The 18,930-nt window shown below is 42.7% G+C and overlaps 1 protein-coding gene across 4 annotated transcripts in view; it reads left to right on the top strand.

Annotated features, from left to right (window-relative positions):
• The window catches only part of PDS5A (PDS5 cohesin associated factor A), a 171,134-nt gene that overhangs the window by 55,564 nt on the left and 96,640 nt on the right, over positions 1–18,930 (top strand). For all 4 annotated transcript variants that reach the window (XM_037897912.2, XM_037897910.2, XM_037897911.1 and 1 more), the window contains exons 3-8: positions 8,675–8,878; positions 9,125–9,211; positions 10,131–10,228; positions 10,669–10,795; positions 15,512–15,592; positions 18,080–18,220. In XM_037897912.2, coding sequence (XP_037753840.1) covers positions 8,675–8,878; positions 9,125–9,211; positions 10,131–10,228; positions 10,669–10,795; positions 15,512–15,592; positions 18,080–18,220 — 738 coding nt within the window. The remainder of the gene's footprint in view (positions 1–8,674; positions 8,879–9,124; positions 9,212–10,130; positions 10,229–10,668; positions 10,796–15,511; positions 15,593–18,079; positions 18,221–18,930) is intronic.

The following is an 18,930-nucleotide window of genomic DNA, read 5'->3' on the forward strand; positions in this document are numbered from 1 at the left end:
TGCAAATTACTGATAAAATGGTAACTCTTTTTGAGAGAGATTGAGTCATCAGAACTTTGCAATAGTCAACAGTAGGTATCTGTCCAGTGTATCTGCTCACTGAATGCTTGTGTTGAATGTGCCAGAGAATCTAAGGCAGTCATAAATTCTTGGCTGTAAGAGACTATCATAGAGGCCCTCCATCACATAGCCAGATATATTCAGAGCATCTCAGTGGTTCCTAATTCATAAATATTTAAATAAAGTTTGCTAATATTTTCCTGTTACAACTGTGAGCAATTATTATTATTATGTAGGCTAAAATATATATACATCAGTTATGTTGGGACTTATAAGTATTTGTCAAAGTATGAGTGGGTCCCCTAGTATAGCAAGTAGAGGAAAGCAAAATAAATGTTGATGTTCGTAGTGTCAGAGGGTCAAAGACTAGTCCTACATTGATGCATCCTTTGATACAGGGCTGCCAACTGTCCCTTCTGTTCCCAAAGTATTCACCCTCGCAGCTGATATGTCAGGAATAGTTGGATCTCCCCACCTCTGGCTTGGCGTCAAGCCCCTTTATCGTGCCAAAGCATGACTGTGGTCCTTGCTGAGACCCCAGCAATAGATAAAAGTGTAGACATGACAGAAGGAAGTTCTGGCAGTGAATGAGCTGCTGAATGCAGAACCCTGAGAGAGAGAGAGAGAATTTCAACAGATAGGAGTTTGTTGTATCCTGTCAGTAGGGCCCTACCAAATTCATGTCTGTGAAAAACGTGTCATGGAATGTGAAATGTGATTTCCCCCCCACCTGTGAAATCTGGCTGTTGTAGGGGAGGGGCAGGATTGGGTGCTCTCCAGCCAGGGGCTCCTATCATGTGCTGGGCTCCAGCTGCTAGTCCTGGCCTGGGCTGGGGAGGGATGGGATTTCCTTTTCCCCTATGGGAGCTGCTCCCAGAGCTGGGTCAGACCCAGCTGCAGGAAGTTCTGCTCCGGCTGCTGGCTGGGGGCAGAGCTCTGAAGGGCAGCACAGAGGTGAGGGTGGCTGTCAGAGGTGGGAGACCAGGACATGTGGTAACCCACTCCCCATACCTTGCAATCCTCACTTCTGTGCTGCTGCTGACAGTGGCATTGGTTTTAGAACTGGGCACCCAGCCAGCAGTAACTGCTCTCTGGCTGTCCAGCTCTGAAGGCAGCACCGCTACCATCAGCAGCATAGAAATAAGGGTGGCAATCCTACAACCCCCTTATAATAGCTTTGCAACCCCTCTCCCCAATCCCCTTTTGGGTCAGGACCCCCACAGTTGCAACACAGTGAAATTTCAGATATAAACATCTGAAACCATGAAACTGATCGTTTTTTAAAATCCTCTGACCCTGAAATTGACCAAAATGGGCAATGAATTTGGTAGGGCCAATGGTCTACAGAAGACTTATCGGCGATCCCTCGATTCGAGGATGGTCTCTACCATGGATTTACATATGGGTCCAGAGATGACTCAGGAGTCCAATCCTGGAACCACAGATCTGCCCGCAGTAGGTACAGGCATTTCCTGGCGGGCCAGCTGCCTGCTGGGAGCTTTCTCTGTCTTCAGCATCAAGGGCAAGGCACTTCTCCTCGAAGCAGGCCCCTGGCTGATGGAGGGTGTGGCGCCATTGCGGTCGGTAGTTGCTTGCTCCTCTCAGCTTGTGATGTCCACATTAGTTTTCTTGAGATACACTCTGTGTGTCTGGTTATAGGTAGTGGGTTGGGAGAGTAGGATTCTGCAGCAGCTCTGTGCTCCAGGGTTATTTCTTCTACAAAAGCAAAAATACCTTTGATATAGTTTCTCTATAGCGGCTATCCCTTAGACTGTAAATTTTTGGGGATGGGGACTTTTAATACCTTGACATACTGGGAAAATTATACTGGGATTTACATTTATCACAGTGGTTCTCAACCTGTTTACTATTGTGGGCCACATCCAATACTATTTGTATGGCCCTGAGGATGTCACATAGGCTGCAGATGTGTGCTGATTGGGTTGCGGGTTGAGAACCTCTAGTCTAAACTATCCCTGCATTACCAAGGTCAAGCATAGATAATCAGAGCTTCTTTCCTAAAGGAACCTGTCCTAAGCAGTTACACCTGATTGGGATGCAGGCCTAAAGCAAAATGTTTTAAAAGTACATTTAATCCAGTGGTAATAAATAGAGCTCAGTGCGGATTAAAATTTTGTTATCCTCATCTGATCTGCAATTCCCAAACATGGTCTGCAGATATCTGCAGATTTGCAGGGCTTTAGTAATAAAGAGTCTCCTAATAAAGAAGACATCTTTGAGGAATTTTGTATATGGTATTAAAGTCAGAGGTCTAATTGCTATGAGGAGGATGCTTGGACTGCTCCTGGGGGAATTCTTCGCCACGGTGTGGGTGCAGAATTCATATCCCCAGCAGATTTCTTTACTTCCCTGCAGAAGAATGACTTCTGAAGGGGAAGCAAAGGGAAGCTGCCAGAGCGGTCATGCAGGCCTCCCCAGCAGCATGGGTGCATTGTTTTAGGTGCCCAGAGCAGCTGGTGAAGAGGTAAATCACTGCAGAGGAGTGGGGGAGGAGCTGGGGATGCCCCAGCTGGTGGTCGTGGCTGGGCTGGGGGCGGGGGATGATGGGACTTCCTTGTCCCCCGCTAGGAGGATCTGGGTCAGACCTGCCCCCAGAAACCTCTCTTCCCACCCCCGCACATACCCTTCCCCCCCCCCCCCCCCCCCGCTTCCTGTCCCCATTGCTCCTTAGACGCGGGAAGAGGGGTCACTGTACAGGGAGCTGCCTCCATTGGCCGCGCCCCCGTGAATCCAGACTCCCCCGCTGAGCCTCGCCCCTCCCCCCTGAATCTGGACCCACCTCTGCACCTGGACCACCCAGGCTTCCACCCCACTGAGCCCCAACTAGCTGCACCTGGAGCCCCCTACAGAGTCCCTTTCCCCCTGCGCCCGGAACCCCCCCAGTGATACCCTGTGCATCCAGATCCACCTCGCACCTGGACCCATACTTTCGTGACAGCACCCAGATTGGTGCACAGGGCTGGGCATGCATGTTAGACTTTCGCTCTTGCTTGCTATCTTGCAATGCCTGGTGCGGAAGGCAGGGCCCCAGGGTGTTTTTGGGGCAGGCTCAGCCCTTGGACTGTGTCAGGGTTTGGTGTAGCCTCACAGCCAAGTCTGTGTCTTGGAAGGGGATGGGGGGATTGCTAGGTGATCTCCCACCTCTGTGCAGCCAGTGGCCTGTGCTCCCCACTGCCATGCAGGAGCCTCCACATTTATTTATTGACAAATAAAATACGGGTTTTTACAGAATTTTTATTCTTCGAGTACTTGTTTATGTCCATTCCAATCAGGTGTGTGCGCGTGCACAGTAGCCGGAAGATTTTCCCATAGCAGAATCCGTCAGGACGGTCTGGGCATCCCCTGAAGTCACGCCTTTATGGCGGTCAATATAGAGCCCTGCCAACCCGCCGCCCTCTCAGTTCCTTCTTACAGCCAGTGAGGGTTAGCTGGAACTTCCCTGTGGTCTTGTCTCAGCAAGCACATTTAGCAGTCTATATACATAGTTTTCATTAGCTCTGTAGTGTTAATTAAATAGTTAGTAGTTTAAGTTTTCTGGGTGGGGGGGGCACGTGTGTTTTCCCTCCTACGCTCTCTCGATGCTGGGGTCTCTGGGCTTCGAAGCCTGTGGCAAGTGTATGCCTCGAAGCGATCCTCACACTTCATGTTGGAAGTGTTTGGGAGAGAGCCATCAGAAGGATCGTTGTGCCATCTGCAAGACCTTTTGGCCCAGGACATTAAAGGACAGAGATCAGTGCCTGAAGGTCCTGTTAATGGAGGCTGAACTCCACCCCCAGTCTGACCCTGGGTTGACAGACCCTGTGCCAGTGCAGAGCGCTCTGGCACCGTCAGCACAAGTTCTGGTGCTGAGTAATGACAAGGACTCACAGCACCGTCCTGGATCCACTCGTGACTCACATGCCACACGCAGTCACCATTCTCAATCGCCGGGTGCTGCAGAAGAAGAAGAGGCCGGAGAGGGGTCATTCTCCCCCTGCTAGGCCTAAGGAGCCAGCCATTGTAAGACCCGAGTTGAGTTACACTATTTCCATTTCACCACCGGTGACGGTCACTTCGACTCCTGCCCGCGAGGAAGGGCGGTTGAGTTCGGACCCTCCTTGTTCGCTGAGGCCAAGCCAGGAGCTGCACCTCCCTTAGACTCTGGAGGCATTCGAGGAAGCCCAAGAACTGCTCCACCTCATGGCACCATCCCCTCCTAGACAGGGCTGGTCACCCGCACCGGTCACTCCCCGTGCACCTTCAAGGGGAAAGCCCACCATGATGCCTCACTGATCTCCAGCCCTGGCTCGCCACTGGAACAGACCCAGCAACCATGCCTGTCCCGAAGCCCTCGGTGCGAACGGTTGGCGCCTAGAAATACCACTCCTCTGTGGTCCTCTTTTTCAGATACTTCAGAGTCAGAATCGGACTCCTATTGGTCCTGTAGGAGCAGATGGTTTGCGTCAACACGGGATTGGCACCCTTACCCGGCACCATGGCCCGCGCAGTGGCACCCCTTGGCACAATAGCCCTTTTGGACTCCCAGGGCTTTTCATCAAAGCCACGTTCGGAGCCAAGGGTCACATTCCAGGGCGACATCAGTGGCTTCAGCCACATTCATACCCCCTCCAACACCGTTGGCATTGGCAGGATTGGGGGTAGCCCCATTGCCACCCGGCACCTCCATCCCGACGCCTCCAGCACTGGCATAGCCTGCACTGGCCCCAGTTGTTTGGGCTCCGGCATCTCCAACACCGATGATGGCTCCGGCGTCAATGATGGCCTTTGCACCGATGACACTTGCGGCACTGGCGTCGGTGTATGCATTTCCAACACTGAGGGGTGCAACACCATCCACGTCAGCACCAGCCTAAGAAATCCAGGTGCTGGGGAACCCCTTAGTGCAGAAGGAAGGGAACAGTCACCCCTTATGGGAGTCTGTTCCTCATCCTGACTGGACGAGGCGCATGGAGAACAGCAGGGTGCTACAGCAATTGCTGCGACAGGTTGCCCAGGGCCTGGGCATTCAGGAGGAGGAGGTAGTGAAGGACGTAGATCAATGGTAGACATCCTTGCTCCCTCCGGACCTGCACATATTGCCCTGCCTCTTATAAAGACCATCTCTGACACCACAAAAACTTTGAGACAGACCCTAGCACAGTGGTTCTCAAAGCCGGTCCGCCGCTTGTTCAGGGAAAGCCCCTGGTGGGCCGGGCCGGTTTGTTTACCTGCCACGTCCGCAGATTCAGCCGATCGCAGCTCCCACTGGCTGCGGTTCGCCGCTCCAGGCCAATGGGGGCTTCAGAAAGCAGCACGGGCCAAGGGATGTGCTGGCCGTCCAATCAGTGGACGCCTCCGACCCCAACTCCTGAGCTTGGGCTTGTGAGTCACCTGATTGGAATGGACATGAACAAGCACTCAAAGAAGAAAAAACAGTTACTCACCTTCTAGTAACTGTTGTTCTTCGAGATGTGATTGTCCATTCCAGTACCCACCCTTCTACCCCTCTGTCAGAGTAGCCGGCAAGAAGGAACTAAGGGAGTGGCGGTTTGGCAGGGGTCTATATTGAGCGCCATAAAGGCGTGACTCTAGGGCCCAGACTGACCCGACGGATGCTGCTATGGGAAAATCTTCTGGCTACCGTGCATGTGCGTGTGCACACACCTGATTGGAATGGACAGGAACAACACATCTTGAAGAACAACAGTTATGAGAAGGTAAGTAATGGTGGGGTTTTTTTTTGTTTTTGGGTTTTTTGTTGTTGTTTGGGTGTGGGGGGAGGCAGGGGGAGTTGTATGCAGAATTTCCCCACGAGTATTGGACAGAGACAAATGGACACATTGTGAACTTCTCACGTCCAAGCTTGGCATTCCAACTATAGGTTTTCTCCTGCTTCTGAAGTTTAGAGGGCATCTTGATGGACTAAATTCCCTTTCCAACATTTCTGGGGTCTGACTCTTTCCCCATCTGTCTGAAGGTTTTATACTGCAAGTTATAACCATAGTATCTGAGCAACTTCCATGTAAAATCAGTAGCAAGAGTGAAGTCTCTAGTGGACTTCATGATGTGTTTGCCTTTTTAGGGTCAAAACATTGCATGGGGTAGATATTTTGTTGGGTGGGGGAGCTAGGAGGGGTTTGAGAATAAAAAAGGGTGTTTGTGTATCCCCTGCCTTCCTTGAAGAGGAGAATGCAGTTAAAGGTTAGAGAGAGGCAAAAGTTTGCTTCTCCACTCCTCCCAGTCCACCATGTACCTTCATCCGACAGCTGGAGGATCTGGTCTCTTAGGATTCTTTGCTACATTGCATTCATTTACTAAGAATGTTCAACCTGTTTTCTGTCTGTCTATCCAGGCACTGGACGATAGCTAATGTGACGCCAATTTTTTAAAAGGGCTACAGAGGTGATTCCGGCAATGACAGGCCGGTAAGCCTGACTTCAGTACTGGGCAAACTGGTTGAAACTATCGTAAAGAACAAATTTGTCAGAGACATAGATAAACATAATCTGTTGAGGGAAAAGTCAACATGTTTTTTGTAAAGGGAATCTACTAGAATTTTTTAAGGGGGTCAAGCATGTGGATATAGTGTATTTAGATTTTCAGAAAGCCTTTGACAAGGTCCCTCACCAAAGGCTCCTTAAGCAAAGTAAGTTGTCATGGGATAAAAAGGAAGGTCCTCTCATGGAGTGATAACTGGTTAAAAGATAGGAAACAAACAGTAGGAATAAATGGTCAGTTTTTAGAATGGAGAGAGGTAAATAGTGGTGTCCCCCAAGGGTCTGTACTGGGACCAGTCCTATTCAACATATTCATAAATGATCGGAAATACTGTCAGTATAGGACGTGAGGAGGGCTTTTTTGTTGGGAGTTTTGCTTGTCTTCTCAATGATGGTTCTGAAGGTAGTTACGGAGTATATTTATGGAAACAGGCAAAGAGACATAAGCTTTCATCAGCTGGAGGTGATGAATAGAATTTGGGCTCTCATGGAGGTCAACCATAAAGCTCTTTTTGACTAATTTTAGGTTCCCTTTTAGATCTGATAACTTGCAAAAGGCCCTCCAGTAGTGGGCTGGATGTTGGGGAAGTTAGCTGGTAGTTCTGTGAAGATTAGAGGAGGCTTAATCATTATAATACCGGGAGGTTTGGTAGCCAAACTGATTTTTTTTTTTTAATTTGTTTTATCTGCTATACTTAAAGCTGGGTTCCATAATTCCAGGAAAAAGAAACAGCAATATTTTCATATCACCTTTTTAAGCAATGGCACATTTAATAACTGAGGAGCCACTTTATTATCATTCAAAATGGCATAGTCGCAAAAGAATGATGTATAGTTAAATACAAAAATGTATTGCTAATTGTCAGCTCTGTAAACTCAGTCTGGGCTTTGAAAGTCAAGTGGGGTTCTTTCCTTCTTGTGCATTACTAGTAATAAAGTTCCTGTAGTCTAAATTAGATCCTCAGGATCTATGGTTCTGTCTTTATTTCTCTGTTATATTTATATGCCCTTTATTACCATGGTATCTGAGTGCTTCACACTCTAATATACTTATCCTCACAATACCACTGTGAAGTGGGGAAAAACTGTTATCCCCATTTTACAGATCGTGAATTAAGGCACAGAGTAACTGTAACTTGCCCACGGTCACACTGGACATCTGTGGCAGAGTGGCAATGAGTCCGTGTCTTAGACTAACGTCATAGCCACTGGATCATCCTTCCTCAAAGGTTACACCTTTTGCAACATCTTTGTCTCCAAACTGTGCCTTTATTTAAAATGTACAACCCAGTTGCATTCAGTAGGATTGCACAGGCATAATTAATTGGAATTTAGTAAACAATTTTCTTGACAATGCACAAGAGTGAATGGTGTCTAGCTCAGTTTCTGCTTGTTGTGCTAAAAGGAATAAAAAGCAATGCACATTTGTCACTTATGTAAACAGATACGAGTCTGAATACGCACTAGTTACTGATCTGTTGAGTAAGTAGTCTTGGATACAAAGCTGAGACCCTCACCCCCTCTCTGGCCCATTTACATTAAGTAAAAAGACCAGAGTGGCATAAAGGAACCCTAAAAGCGTTGTATCTGGCTGGGGAAGGATTCTGCTATGGGTGTTGCAGAAGTCAAACATAAGGTTGCCCTCTTGGGCCTTCTTTATTAACCCTTGCATAGGGGGTGGCGCAGAGGTGGAGCCACAGCACTTCAACCTATAGGGCAACCCCAGGCAACTGGCATGACTTAAAATAGTGCTGCCTAAATTACACTGGAGCAGGATTGGGAGAGTGAAAAAGTGGCTTAGAGCTACTATAGCCACGCCTCTCCTCTGCCTAGGCCACACATTTTTTGCTGAGCCTAAGGTTTATTCTGTGCTTTTGCCCATATTTGTGAGGACTTTTAATTTAAGAGTTGACTTAACAGTATCAAGTTCAACATACCTTTAAAAGTCATACGTCTATTCTGCAGCATGTGCTAACCAGGAAGTTATGTTAATGCTAATAATTAGGCAGTGAAATAACTGTGGATGGTGTTGCATCCTTTTAGAAAGCATTATTAAGTAATTATGAATGAAAGTAGAAAGTGGATTAAGTCTTTTTTTCCTTTTCTTTAATTCTTAGATGGTAGTAAAAACCTTCATGGACATGGACCAGGACTCAGAAGATGAGAAACAGCAGTATCTCCCTTTAGCCTTGCATCTTGCATCTGAATTCTTCCTCAGGAATCCCAACAAAGATGTGCGTCTCCTTGTAGCATGTTGCTTGGCTGATATATTCCGAATCTATGCTCCAGAAGCGCCATATACATCCCATGATAAACTTAAGGTAAAATATCCTTTTAAAAGAAGCCCTTTTCTCCATCTAATTCTCTTGCAGTTGAACATACAATCAAAGGATCCAACACACACTTTATTATATTATCAAGTTTTTGAATATACTGACATTTAGGTTTATTAAAGAGACATTAATTAAGTACATACAATGAAATTAATTTGAATGAACTCATAATAGCAATGTCAGAGATTTATTATGTAAGTTTTTATATTTTATTCTACCCTTTTTGTTTTACAGGACATATTCTTGTTTATTACAAGACAGTTAAAAGGCTTGGAGGACACTAAGAGCCCCCAATTTAACCGATACTTTTACTTATTAGAGGTAATATAATTATTGGAACTTTTAATAGACCATATCTTCCCCATAATCCTATGAAGTGTAATCAGACTTTCCCTGTATGTGACAGCCTGTTTGGGAATTCTTTGACATGCTGTAGAAATTATGATATCATGAATCAGGTAAAAGTTTGATTATTGCTTCTCTTATGTTATGGCTCAGTTTGACTTATTAACTATGTGCTGAGCACAGAGTTGCCCATAGTTTGAGGAACGGGATAATATTAATTTGTTTAAAATTTTGACTTCTAGTCATGATTTGCCATGTCCCTAGGATTTTATATAAAAAATTACCAAGAGTCTCATTCTTTCAGGTGTGGCATTTGCGAGGCTTCATTCGTACTACAGTTTTTCCCATGTTAGGAAATTTTTTCAAACACAGGTTGAACTGCAAATATGATTGTGCTGGTCATTGGGAAATGAATATAAATTTTGGCTAAGCTGATTTAAAAATCTATTTGCAAGACAAAAATGACTTTAAAATGGTTATGCCTTGTACATACCGTCAGGCCATGACTCTGTGTAGAAACCATCTTGTAAAGTTTAAATTAAAAATTGCTTCATACCATGAGAGAGAAGATAGCATAGATGGATAGCCTACAAGCATGGCTATACTAGCTGAATTTACAAGTTGTATCAATCTGCTTTTGCATATATGAAATCGGGTGAGTCCCTTAATTAGTTTTCATCGTGATTTGTTATTTTTATTTGTATTATAGGGTCCCATTGTGCTAGGCACTAATACAAACATAGAGACAGTCCCTGTCCCAAAGAGCTTGCAGTCTAAGTTGTATAGTGTGACTTTTCTTTTATATTTTAGCTAGCAAAATTTAGACTTATGTGACTTAGTTAAAGGTTGTAATTCTGTTATTGTGAGTGTTTTATTATTTTGTTTGTTTTTATAGAATTTAGCATGGGTTAAATCTTACAACATCTGCTTTGAGCTGGAAGATTGCAATGAAATTTTTATTCAGCTTTTTAGGACTCTCTTTTCAGTCATCAAGTAAGTTGAATTATTTTAATATATATTATCAAAATATCCTTTGTCTTTGAACCTTTGTCTGTGTAGACTGAGTTCTTCATTCAGTATGCAAAAACTCATAGACTATAATAGAACTAGTTTTCAAAAGGACATTTTGTGGACAGCAAATAGCAAAACAGTATCTATAATATTTCATTATACATGTGCTCTGTCTAAAAATTGCTTGGTGACACTAGAAATAATAATATCCTGCTCAGATTCAGATTATTTTTATTTTGTATGTGTCCCGAGATTTATATAACTGAGGCAGACCAATTGAAGTAATATATTCAGAGGTCATAAATGTGGAAAATATTGGTCAGTGAAAGGTGAACAATCTTTAAAATACTGCTAGGATGTGATTTTCGTGGCCACTTGAGTGTCTGGAAGTTTAATTTTAATCACCTTTTTTATCTTTTTAGCAATAGCCACAACCAGAAGGTACAAATGCACATGCTGGATTTGATGAGTTCTATCATCATGGAGGGTGATGGAGTAACTCAAGAGCTTCTGGACTCCATTCTCATTAACCTCATTCCTGCACACAAGGTCTGCAAAGTAAAATACAATGACAATATATAAAAATGAGTTTCAGCACAACCATGGTATTTGTTTTGTTTCCTTTGTCATGTTACATTTCCCTGTCTTTGGATATTCTGTACCATCCATCACAGCCGTCATTTTTCCAGCCTTGCAGCAATGGATTGAAACCTCCCTTTTGGGAACCCATTAATGTCATTCCTAAACTATATGTAAAGTTTTCACCACTGACTGACTTAGGGTATGTCTTCACTACCCACCGGATCGGTGGGCAGCGATCAATCCAGCGGGGGTCAACTTATCGCGTCTAGTCTAGACGTGATAAGTCAACCCTCGAGCGCTCTCCCATCGACTCCTGTACTCCAGCGCCACGAGAGGCGAAGTCGACAGGGAAGTGGCACCAGTCGACTCACCACGGTGAAGACACCACGGTAAGTCGATCTAAGGACGTCGACGTCAGCTACGTTATTCACATAGCTGAAGTTGCATAACTTAGATCGATTTTCCCCCCACCCACCCCAGTGTAGACCAGGGCTTAGTCTACATGCTACTCCAAGAGTTGCTCACTGGAAGAGCAAGACTAAGACAAGTCTCTTGCAGGCTAGTTTAGTACACTGCTGAACTATCATTTTAAAACTTACATTTTAATATTTTATTTTTTATTGAAAAGATGTGGCATATTTTGATTGTTATGCAAGTGAATGATGGTAGAAGGGCTTACCTTATTAGGCGTCAGGACCTGCTGTTTGCCCTAGTTTACATTGTCAGTCAAACTCTCCTCAGCGGATGATTTTCCATTAACTCTTCCCTTCTGGAGATTGGTTTATTAACAGAACATTTAACTCACAGCAGGACTTCCAACCTTCTTCCATGGGTTCAGTAGTTCTTCCCAGCCTGCTCTAGGCTCAGTAGTCTTTCAGTCCTTCAATGTCCATGTAGCCCTCCCTCTGATGCTTCAGAATCTTTTATATAAGCCCTTCCCGGCTGAGGGTTCTTCCCCTCTTAGCCTACTTTCCTACAGGTGTCTTAGATAAGGCTTTTTTAAGATTGGTAGTTTTTTGCTGCTGTTCTTCATAATTGCCTGTGTGTTCTTCAGCAACAAATTGAAGAAAAATTCTCTTCAAAGAAATCCAGAAAAAATTACCTTATTCTAAAATGGCTGCCATCTGTTGTTCTCAGTGGGACTGTGGCTCTAGAGTAAACTTACCAAAGATGGCCACTACCATTCATCTGTTCTTCACAGTGCTCCTTTACACCTCATGACTGCACAAGGGGCTACCATGTTCTGTGAGGGCAGTTTGGCTTCACTCCTGTGGGCATAATGAGAAGTGCCCATCATGTGGGCTTATCCTTGTGGAGAATGATGAGATGATGGCCTGTGGCCTCAGTCTTATTCAGAACAATAAGAGTTAGCCATTTTGAAAGTGGGCATGCTTTTATAAGTTTGTCTGAAGACTTTGTTTTCCATCCTCTCTTGACAGATTAACTTTCAGTTATGAAAAATAACAGCAAAAATGGCAATCCTAAATATATAACTTTAAAAACCACCTTGTACCAGATTGACTCATGAAGGAGAGCTGGGAGAAAGGTGCAGGGGGATGTGGGGAACAGGATATGGAAAGCAGGAGGTAGGGGGAAATTGGGGTGTACACTTTGCCTGATCACTGCTGGTTTGCATCAAGAGAGCAGTACAAAACCTTACTTGAGAGGCTAGTATGGTTGGAATGCTTGTGCAGAGTTGTATAATGTAGACAGAGTATACTGGTGAATCTGATCCTAAAAGATAAAATATTTTATTTCAATTTGATAATATATACCTTCAGATCATTAGTAGTAGTATATGATAGCAGTCTCATTGGGTTTCTTGTTTACTGTTCATGTATGAAATTACTGATTTTTAGAAAGCCAGGAAATTACCAGGTAAAAATTACATTAGTATGGAGTTAAAGCTAAGAGTAGTGTGAGTAATATAGGATAAAAATAATTACTGGAATGTTCTAATTATTCCCAAATTAAGCATTACAAATCCAGGAAACTTAGAATTAATTTTAAATTTTAAATTAAAATATGTTTAGACATAGAAATGTACAGTTAGGGCACCTAAACAACTATAACTCTGTCCTGTAGTGACATCAGATTCTTTTATTTTTCTCCCCCTAATGATTTTAAAAGTAATTTCAGTCTAATCTGGGACTACAAACATGGTTATGCATTAATCATAACTGCATGCTTATTGCATGTTGTCAAAAGAAATGGAACCTTAAGGCATTAAGACAAATTGGAAAATAGAATTGGGATCAATGCCACACATTAATATTCTGTAGAAGATATTTGAATGTTTTCTTTTTATTTATAAAATTGTCTATGGGCAATAGATCTACCTATTGAGCAATGCAAGGAAACCAACTTTATTTTTGTCCACGATTTATTCTGTGAAAAAAAATTCTACAATACTTTTAGCTTTTGATACTCCTGAGTCACATGGCAGCTTTTCCAAATCTTGTATAAATGTTGCTACAAGATACATTCTGTGTGTCAGAAAGCTGGCATATTTTAGGCAGTAGTGCAACTTTCCTCACAGGAAACATCATCAAAGGTCTTATGAAGGTGGGGGATGCTTATCCAGTAGTTTAAAAATATACTGCAAAATTCTTCTCTCTGATCTAGATCTTCACTGAAGTAATTATGTTCTGCCTTCAGAGAATTCCCTAATTCTGTGCATGATTATATTAATTGTCTGACCATAGGTATGTAAATTAGAGGCAAACTAGCACAAAAAGTGTAGTTTATTCTCTTGCACAGAACATTTTATAATACTTCAAAATATATGCAAAGCAATTGAACAATAATAATTCTGTTTCTGCAGAATAAGGGTACTGAATAGGGTCGTCTTATTATTATTTTAATGGAAGTTCTGCTCATGTGCGGAGAGCAGAAATTTTGTATTTCTTCGTGTTATGTCCCATTGTGGTATATGTTACAGGCTTGTTCACATGGTATAAGATTCTACTTGCAGATCAGTTCTTTGTTTCAAAACTTTAGTATTCACATACTTACAAAGCAAATAACTTAAATAGGACAGCACTGCAGGAAAATTGGGATAAAATATATTTATTTATACCTGAGCATGAAGTATAGTGTTATTCCTACATTGCGTCCAGCTTTATTCTTCCTTAATCTGTAAAGTAGGCTTAGTAAATATAAATGTTATAAATCATTTCAAGAGTGCAAAGTAGTTAATCTTTTTTTTTTTTATTGAGCTCTTATATCAAGCTGCTCGTTAATGGTGATTCACTAACTATCAAGGTGGTGTATGCCAGGCCCACATACATTCAGTTGCTCTGAAAATAGGAGAAAGCACACTATAGTTTTAACTGTATAATGTGTAGCAGATCAATATATTTTTAAGTTTAATGTAACAATATAGTAGAAATTTGGTTTTTGATAAAGTAAGATTTTTTGAGTAATAAATTTTATATTGCTTTTCCTCTCTCCAGTGTATAATCTCTAGGGATGCTAAGATTGTCACTAAACTATGAAATAATGAGACATTGCAAGGTTTGCATTGGAGTATGTCTCCTCCCCCCTTCTCTCCTCCCTCCCTCCCCCAGCCCCCCAGTTCTTAGAGTTGAAGGGATGCCCACATGGTAGCCACTTGTGCAGTCATGAGATGTAAAGGAGCACTGTGAAGAATAGATTTTACAGGTTGTTTCATCTCTCCTGTTAATTTTATAGGGTTTCTTGAGTTAGGGAGGGACTGACTTAATTGGGGAACAGTGAAACTGAATAGACACAAGTGCTGTCAAATGTTCAGTAAACAAATGTAAAAGAATAGGGTTAAAATAGAGTGTTTTGCTAAGTCTTTCAGTTACACGTGTTTTTTGTAACAGGTCACAATTTTCAGACTAATGATTTTCAAAGAGACAGTATCCCTTTAACGTCTAAGTTAACAAAACTCTTTGTATGGGGTCTAGGTGGGTTAAAAGCTTTTACTCACTTCTTAAAATTTTGCAAGGTAGTCTCCTTTGGGCCTGAACTTTTTCATGCCTAAACTCAGCTCAAAGGTGAACTTTGAAAATTCCAGCTTATCATGGAAACTGAGGGGTATAGTGCCTTTGCTAGGTTTGAAAATATTTTGAGTATAGAATTATAATAATTTGGAAAATGCCCCATAGAAAAATCCTTTCAGGTTTACAAGGTTGAAAATTATCCCTCTGTGGAAGACTTGCGCAAGGCTGATCCTCTTCACAAGGGTGAATTTTACCGCAAGTGTGCACTTGAAAATTAAGTGCTCAAAACACAGCCTTAAGATTTTATGCTAGAACAGTTTTCCACCATATGGCTAATTTGGTGTTTGTTAGTTACCAAAGTGGGAAGAACATGAAATGGAAAAAAAAGTTAATTCAATATTAAGCATGGCAACTACACTCATTTACAAGTATGTTGAGTTCTTAGTAGAGGAATGAGGAGTGTTTAGCTTCTGGTTAAGTTCTATTTTGAAGTGTCTTTGAAATGTTTTTAGCATATTCTAAATCTGGAGCTGTGTAATTAAATTAACATTATGGAGCTTTGGTAGTTTTGAGAATAAGTAGACTGGTTTTATAAGATCCCTTTCTAAAAACATGTTAGTTCATGGTTTTGTTTAAAAGAAAAAAAATTAAAAGATGCCTTTTAAAGTAAACTGTATCCCTTTTAAATTTGATTTTTCTCCTTTCTTTATTCCAGAACCTTAATAAACAAGCATTTGATCTTGCAAAAGTCTTGTTGAAAAGGACTGTCCAGACTATTGAACCATGTATCGCCAATGTATGTAACATTAATATGCATTAATATACTCTCTGTATAACTCCAGTTACCTACTAATTGTTTGTTTGAAGTAGTCAATACTATAATAGGTACATTTTGTAACACAATCACAAAATATTATTCTTATTTTCAAATTAAGGTAAATGTTTAAAAAAAAAAAATTGGTATCTATTAATTCCCATGTTAAAGAAATAGGTCAGGAGTTGGAAGCTTTTAGAGGCCTAATAAGTGAAGAAATCACTTAACTTTATCCAGGTAGGTCTAAAGTTAAGCATCTAACTCCACATTGTAAAAAATAAGTGGCCTGACTTTCAAATGTACCAAGCACCCAAGCTTCTGTTTAAATCAAGGGAGTTGTGAATGCTCCATACCTTTTGAAAATCTGAATTTTTTTTATTTATTGCCTAGTTTTAGGCTTAAATGTATAAAACTATGCGACTTCTTTACTTATTTTAATATGCTGTACATGTTTAAGATACTGATGCTTCAAAAAAGTCTGGGAAAAATGTAACACAGTTTAGGCAGTCTTTTTTTATTCTTAGTAGTAGTACTCTATTGGCACTTGCAGCATTTTCTCTAGGGTTGCTGACTTTCTGATTTGCAGAAAACTGAACACCCTTGCCCTGCCTCTTCCCCAATGCCCTTTCCCTGCTCCCTCTATTCCCCCCCTCCCTCTGTCACTCCCTCTCCCCCACCTTGGCTCACTTGCTCATTTTCACTGGGCTGGGACAGGGGGTTGGGGGTCAGGAGGAGGTGAGGGCTATAGCTGGGGGTGTGGGCTCTGGGGTGGGGCTGGGGATGAGGGGTTTGGGGATGGTAGGGGGCTCAGGGCTGGGGCATGGGATTGGAGTGGGGCGGGGGGGTGAGGGCTCCGGCTGGGGCTGCAGGCTCTGGGGTGGGGCTTAGGGGCTTAGGGTGCCAGAGGGGGCTCCAGGCTAGGGCTAAGGGGTTCAGAGTGCAGGATGGGGTGTGGGATACAGGCTCTGGGAGGGAGTTTGGGTACAGGAGGGGGCTCAGGGCTGGGGCATGGGGTTGGGGTGCAGGAGGGGGCTCAGGGCTGGGGCAGGTGGTTGGGGCATGGGCTCCGGGCAGCGTTTACCTCAGGCAGCTCCTGAAGCAGCCGGCATGTCCCTGTGATCCCTCGGTGCAGGGGCTGCCAGGGAGGCTCCGCATACTGCCCCTGCCCCGAGCGCTGGCTCTGCAGCTCCCACTGGCCAGGAATTGCGGAGTTGGTGCTCGGGGCGGAGGCAGCATGTGGAGCCTCTCTGGGCACCCTGTACCTAGGGACTCCAGGGAAGTGCCGGCTGCTTCCTGGAACCGTGTGGAACCAGGGCAGGCAGGGGAGCCTGCCTTAGCCTCGCTGCACCACTGACTGGACTTTTAACTGCCCGGTCAACAGTGCTGACTGGACTGCCAGAATCCCTTTTCGACTGGGCATTCTGGTCGAAAACCAGATGCCTGGCAACCCTAATTTTCCCCCTTCTGGGTGTTTTACAAATATTGACTAATCCTGTAGCAGCACTGTGAGGTATGTACTTATTAGCTCCATTTTACAGATGAACAGTAGAACCCATGGCAGAGAAATGAAATGATTTAGATCTATTTTTTTTCTGGTTAGTTATGGTTTAATCTAAAATAGTTAATTCTATTTAGTATGTATATCATAAGGTTATGTAATCAGTATTGCCAACCCCAAACATTTTGAAAAATATATTTTAAAAAAATAATAAAATTTGGGTTCTTTTTATTTTCCTCTCGGTTTTTGAGCACTTAGGGTTCAAGTTTCCTTCCCCTCCCCAAGCAATCATGAGGGCTGGAAATTTAAAAACAAAATTCTTATATAACCTGACTCCAGGAGATGGGGTTTAAGAAAAACACCAAATATCACAGGACCCATGATAAAATCATGAGTGTTGACAACACTATAACACCATGCAATTCTTTAAGAATGAGTAGAGGTTGATAAAGTCCTTTGGCTTGTTTCAGTACGTTAGAGTACTTTTGCATGCTTGGCAATGAAAATTAGGAAGAAAAAAAATTGACTACACCAGGTTTCCTTAACCTTTTTAAATGAAATTTTGATGGATGATCATGAATTTTAAGTTAACAATTATTTTGCTGCATATTGATTTTTAGTTTTATTAGGTTATGGAATGTTATGCTTGTTTTATCATAGGTATTTGCTTTTTAATGTACCAGATTCTCATGAATTAATTAATTAATTATGAAAGTCAGATAAATTGAATAATAATAAAAATACTGATTTTCAGACTTTCTGGGCCCAAAACCATACCACTGCAGGCAAACTCCTATTGATTTAATAATGGGTGTATTTTTGGTCCCATTTTGTTAGAATTAGTGTGTGTAGTACATGATCAGTAGAATACTTTTAAAAACCATAAAACTTCAATACTTGCATGAACAAGAAAAGTCTGCAAAGAATAACAGAATTTTTGTTTGTTTGTTTTGTGGTTGTATGTGTTTTAGTTTTTTAACCAGGTTCTGGTACTGGGAAAGTCTTCAGTAAGTGACTTGTCAGAACATGTGTTTGATCTGATACAAGAGCTTTTTGCCATAGATCCTCACTTATTGCTGTCCGTCATGCCACAGCTTGAGTTCAAACTGAAGGTAGGATACAGTGAAGTTCTTGAATTTAATACAAGTAAATGAGGAGTATGAAGTTGGGAGCCACAAACTTAAGAACTATTTCATTATTTCAGTTGATAACTTGAACACCAGCACTTTTACACTTTGTGTTATATGGCTGTTATTTTAATTTGATCAAATAGAGGGGATAGATAGAATTATGAACAGACTGGTTAAAATGGAAAACCTGAAGGTCTGTCTTAAACACCCCCCCCTCCAAAAAAAAAAACAACCCCACACATTATTTTCTTCTGTAATAACAATAATGATGAACTCACTTGGTATTGATGTGAATGTTATAAGTACTTGTGTTTGGGATTCTTTTTTTAAGTGTTGGTCCTATGTGTCTTTCACTGTGGATATGCATACGCTCATTGCACCTCAGACCAGAAGATTCTTGCTAATGGTGTCTGTTGGTCCACACCTGTGCTCTTGCTCTCCTCATGCTCTGATTAGAGAGTATAAGGGGTGGAACAGACCTTGAGGAAACTTCCTCCAGTTCTGAGGCTCCTGGGAGTTGGAGAGTCATGGATATAGAGGCTCATGGTGGGGAGGGGGCAGGCAGAAGACAGGCACTCCTGTGTCTAGGTGACTTCAAGGGGGCTATCTCTCCCTCAAGAAGGCCCCTGGGAGGAAGTGGGTGTAGGGGCTCATGGGTTGGGGGGCATGCAGTTGGTGGGTGGGAGGCTCCT

The sequence above is a fragment of the Chelonia mydas genome, chromosome 4, assembly GCF_015237465.2.
Source record: "Chelonia mydas isolate rCheMyd1 chromosome 4, rCheMyd1.pri.v2, whole genome shotgun sequence".
Classification (NCBI taxonomy): Eukaryota; Metazoa; Chordata; order Testudines; family Cheloniidae; genus Chelonia; species Chelonia mydas.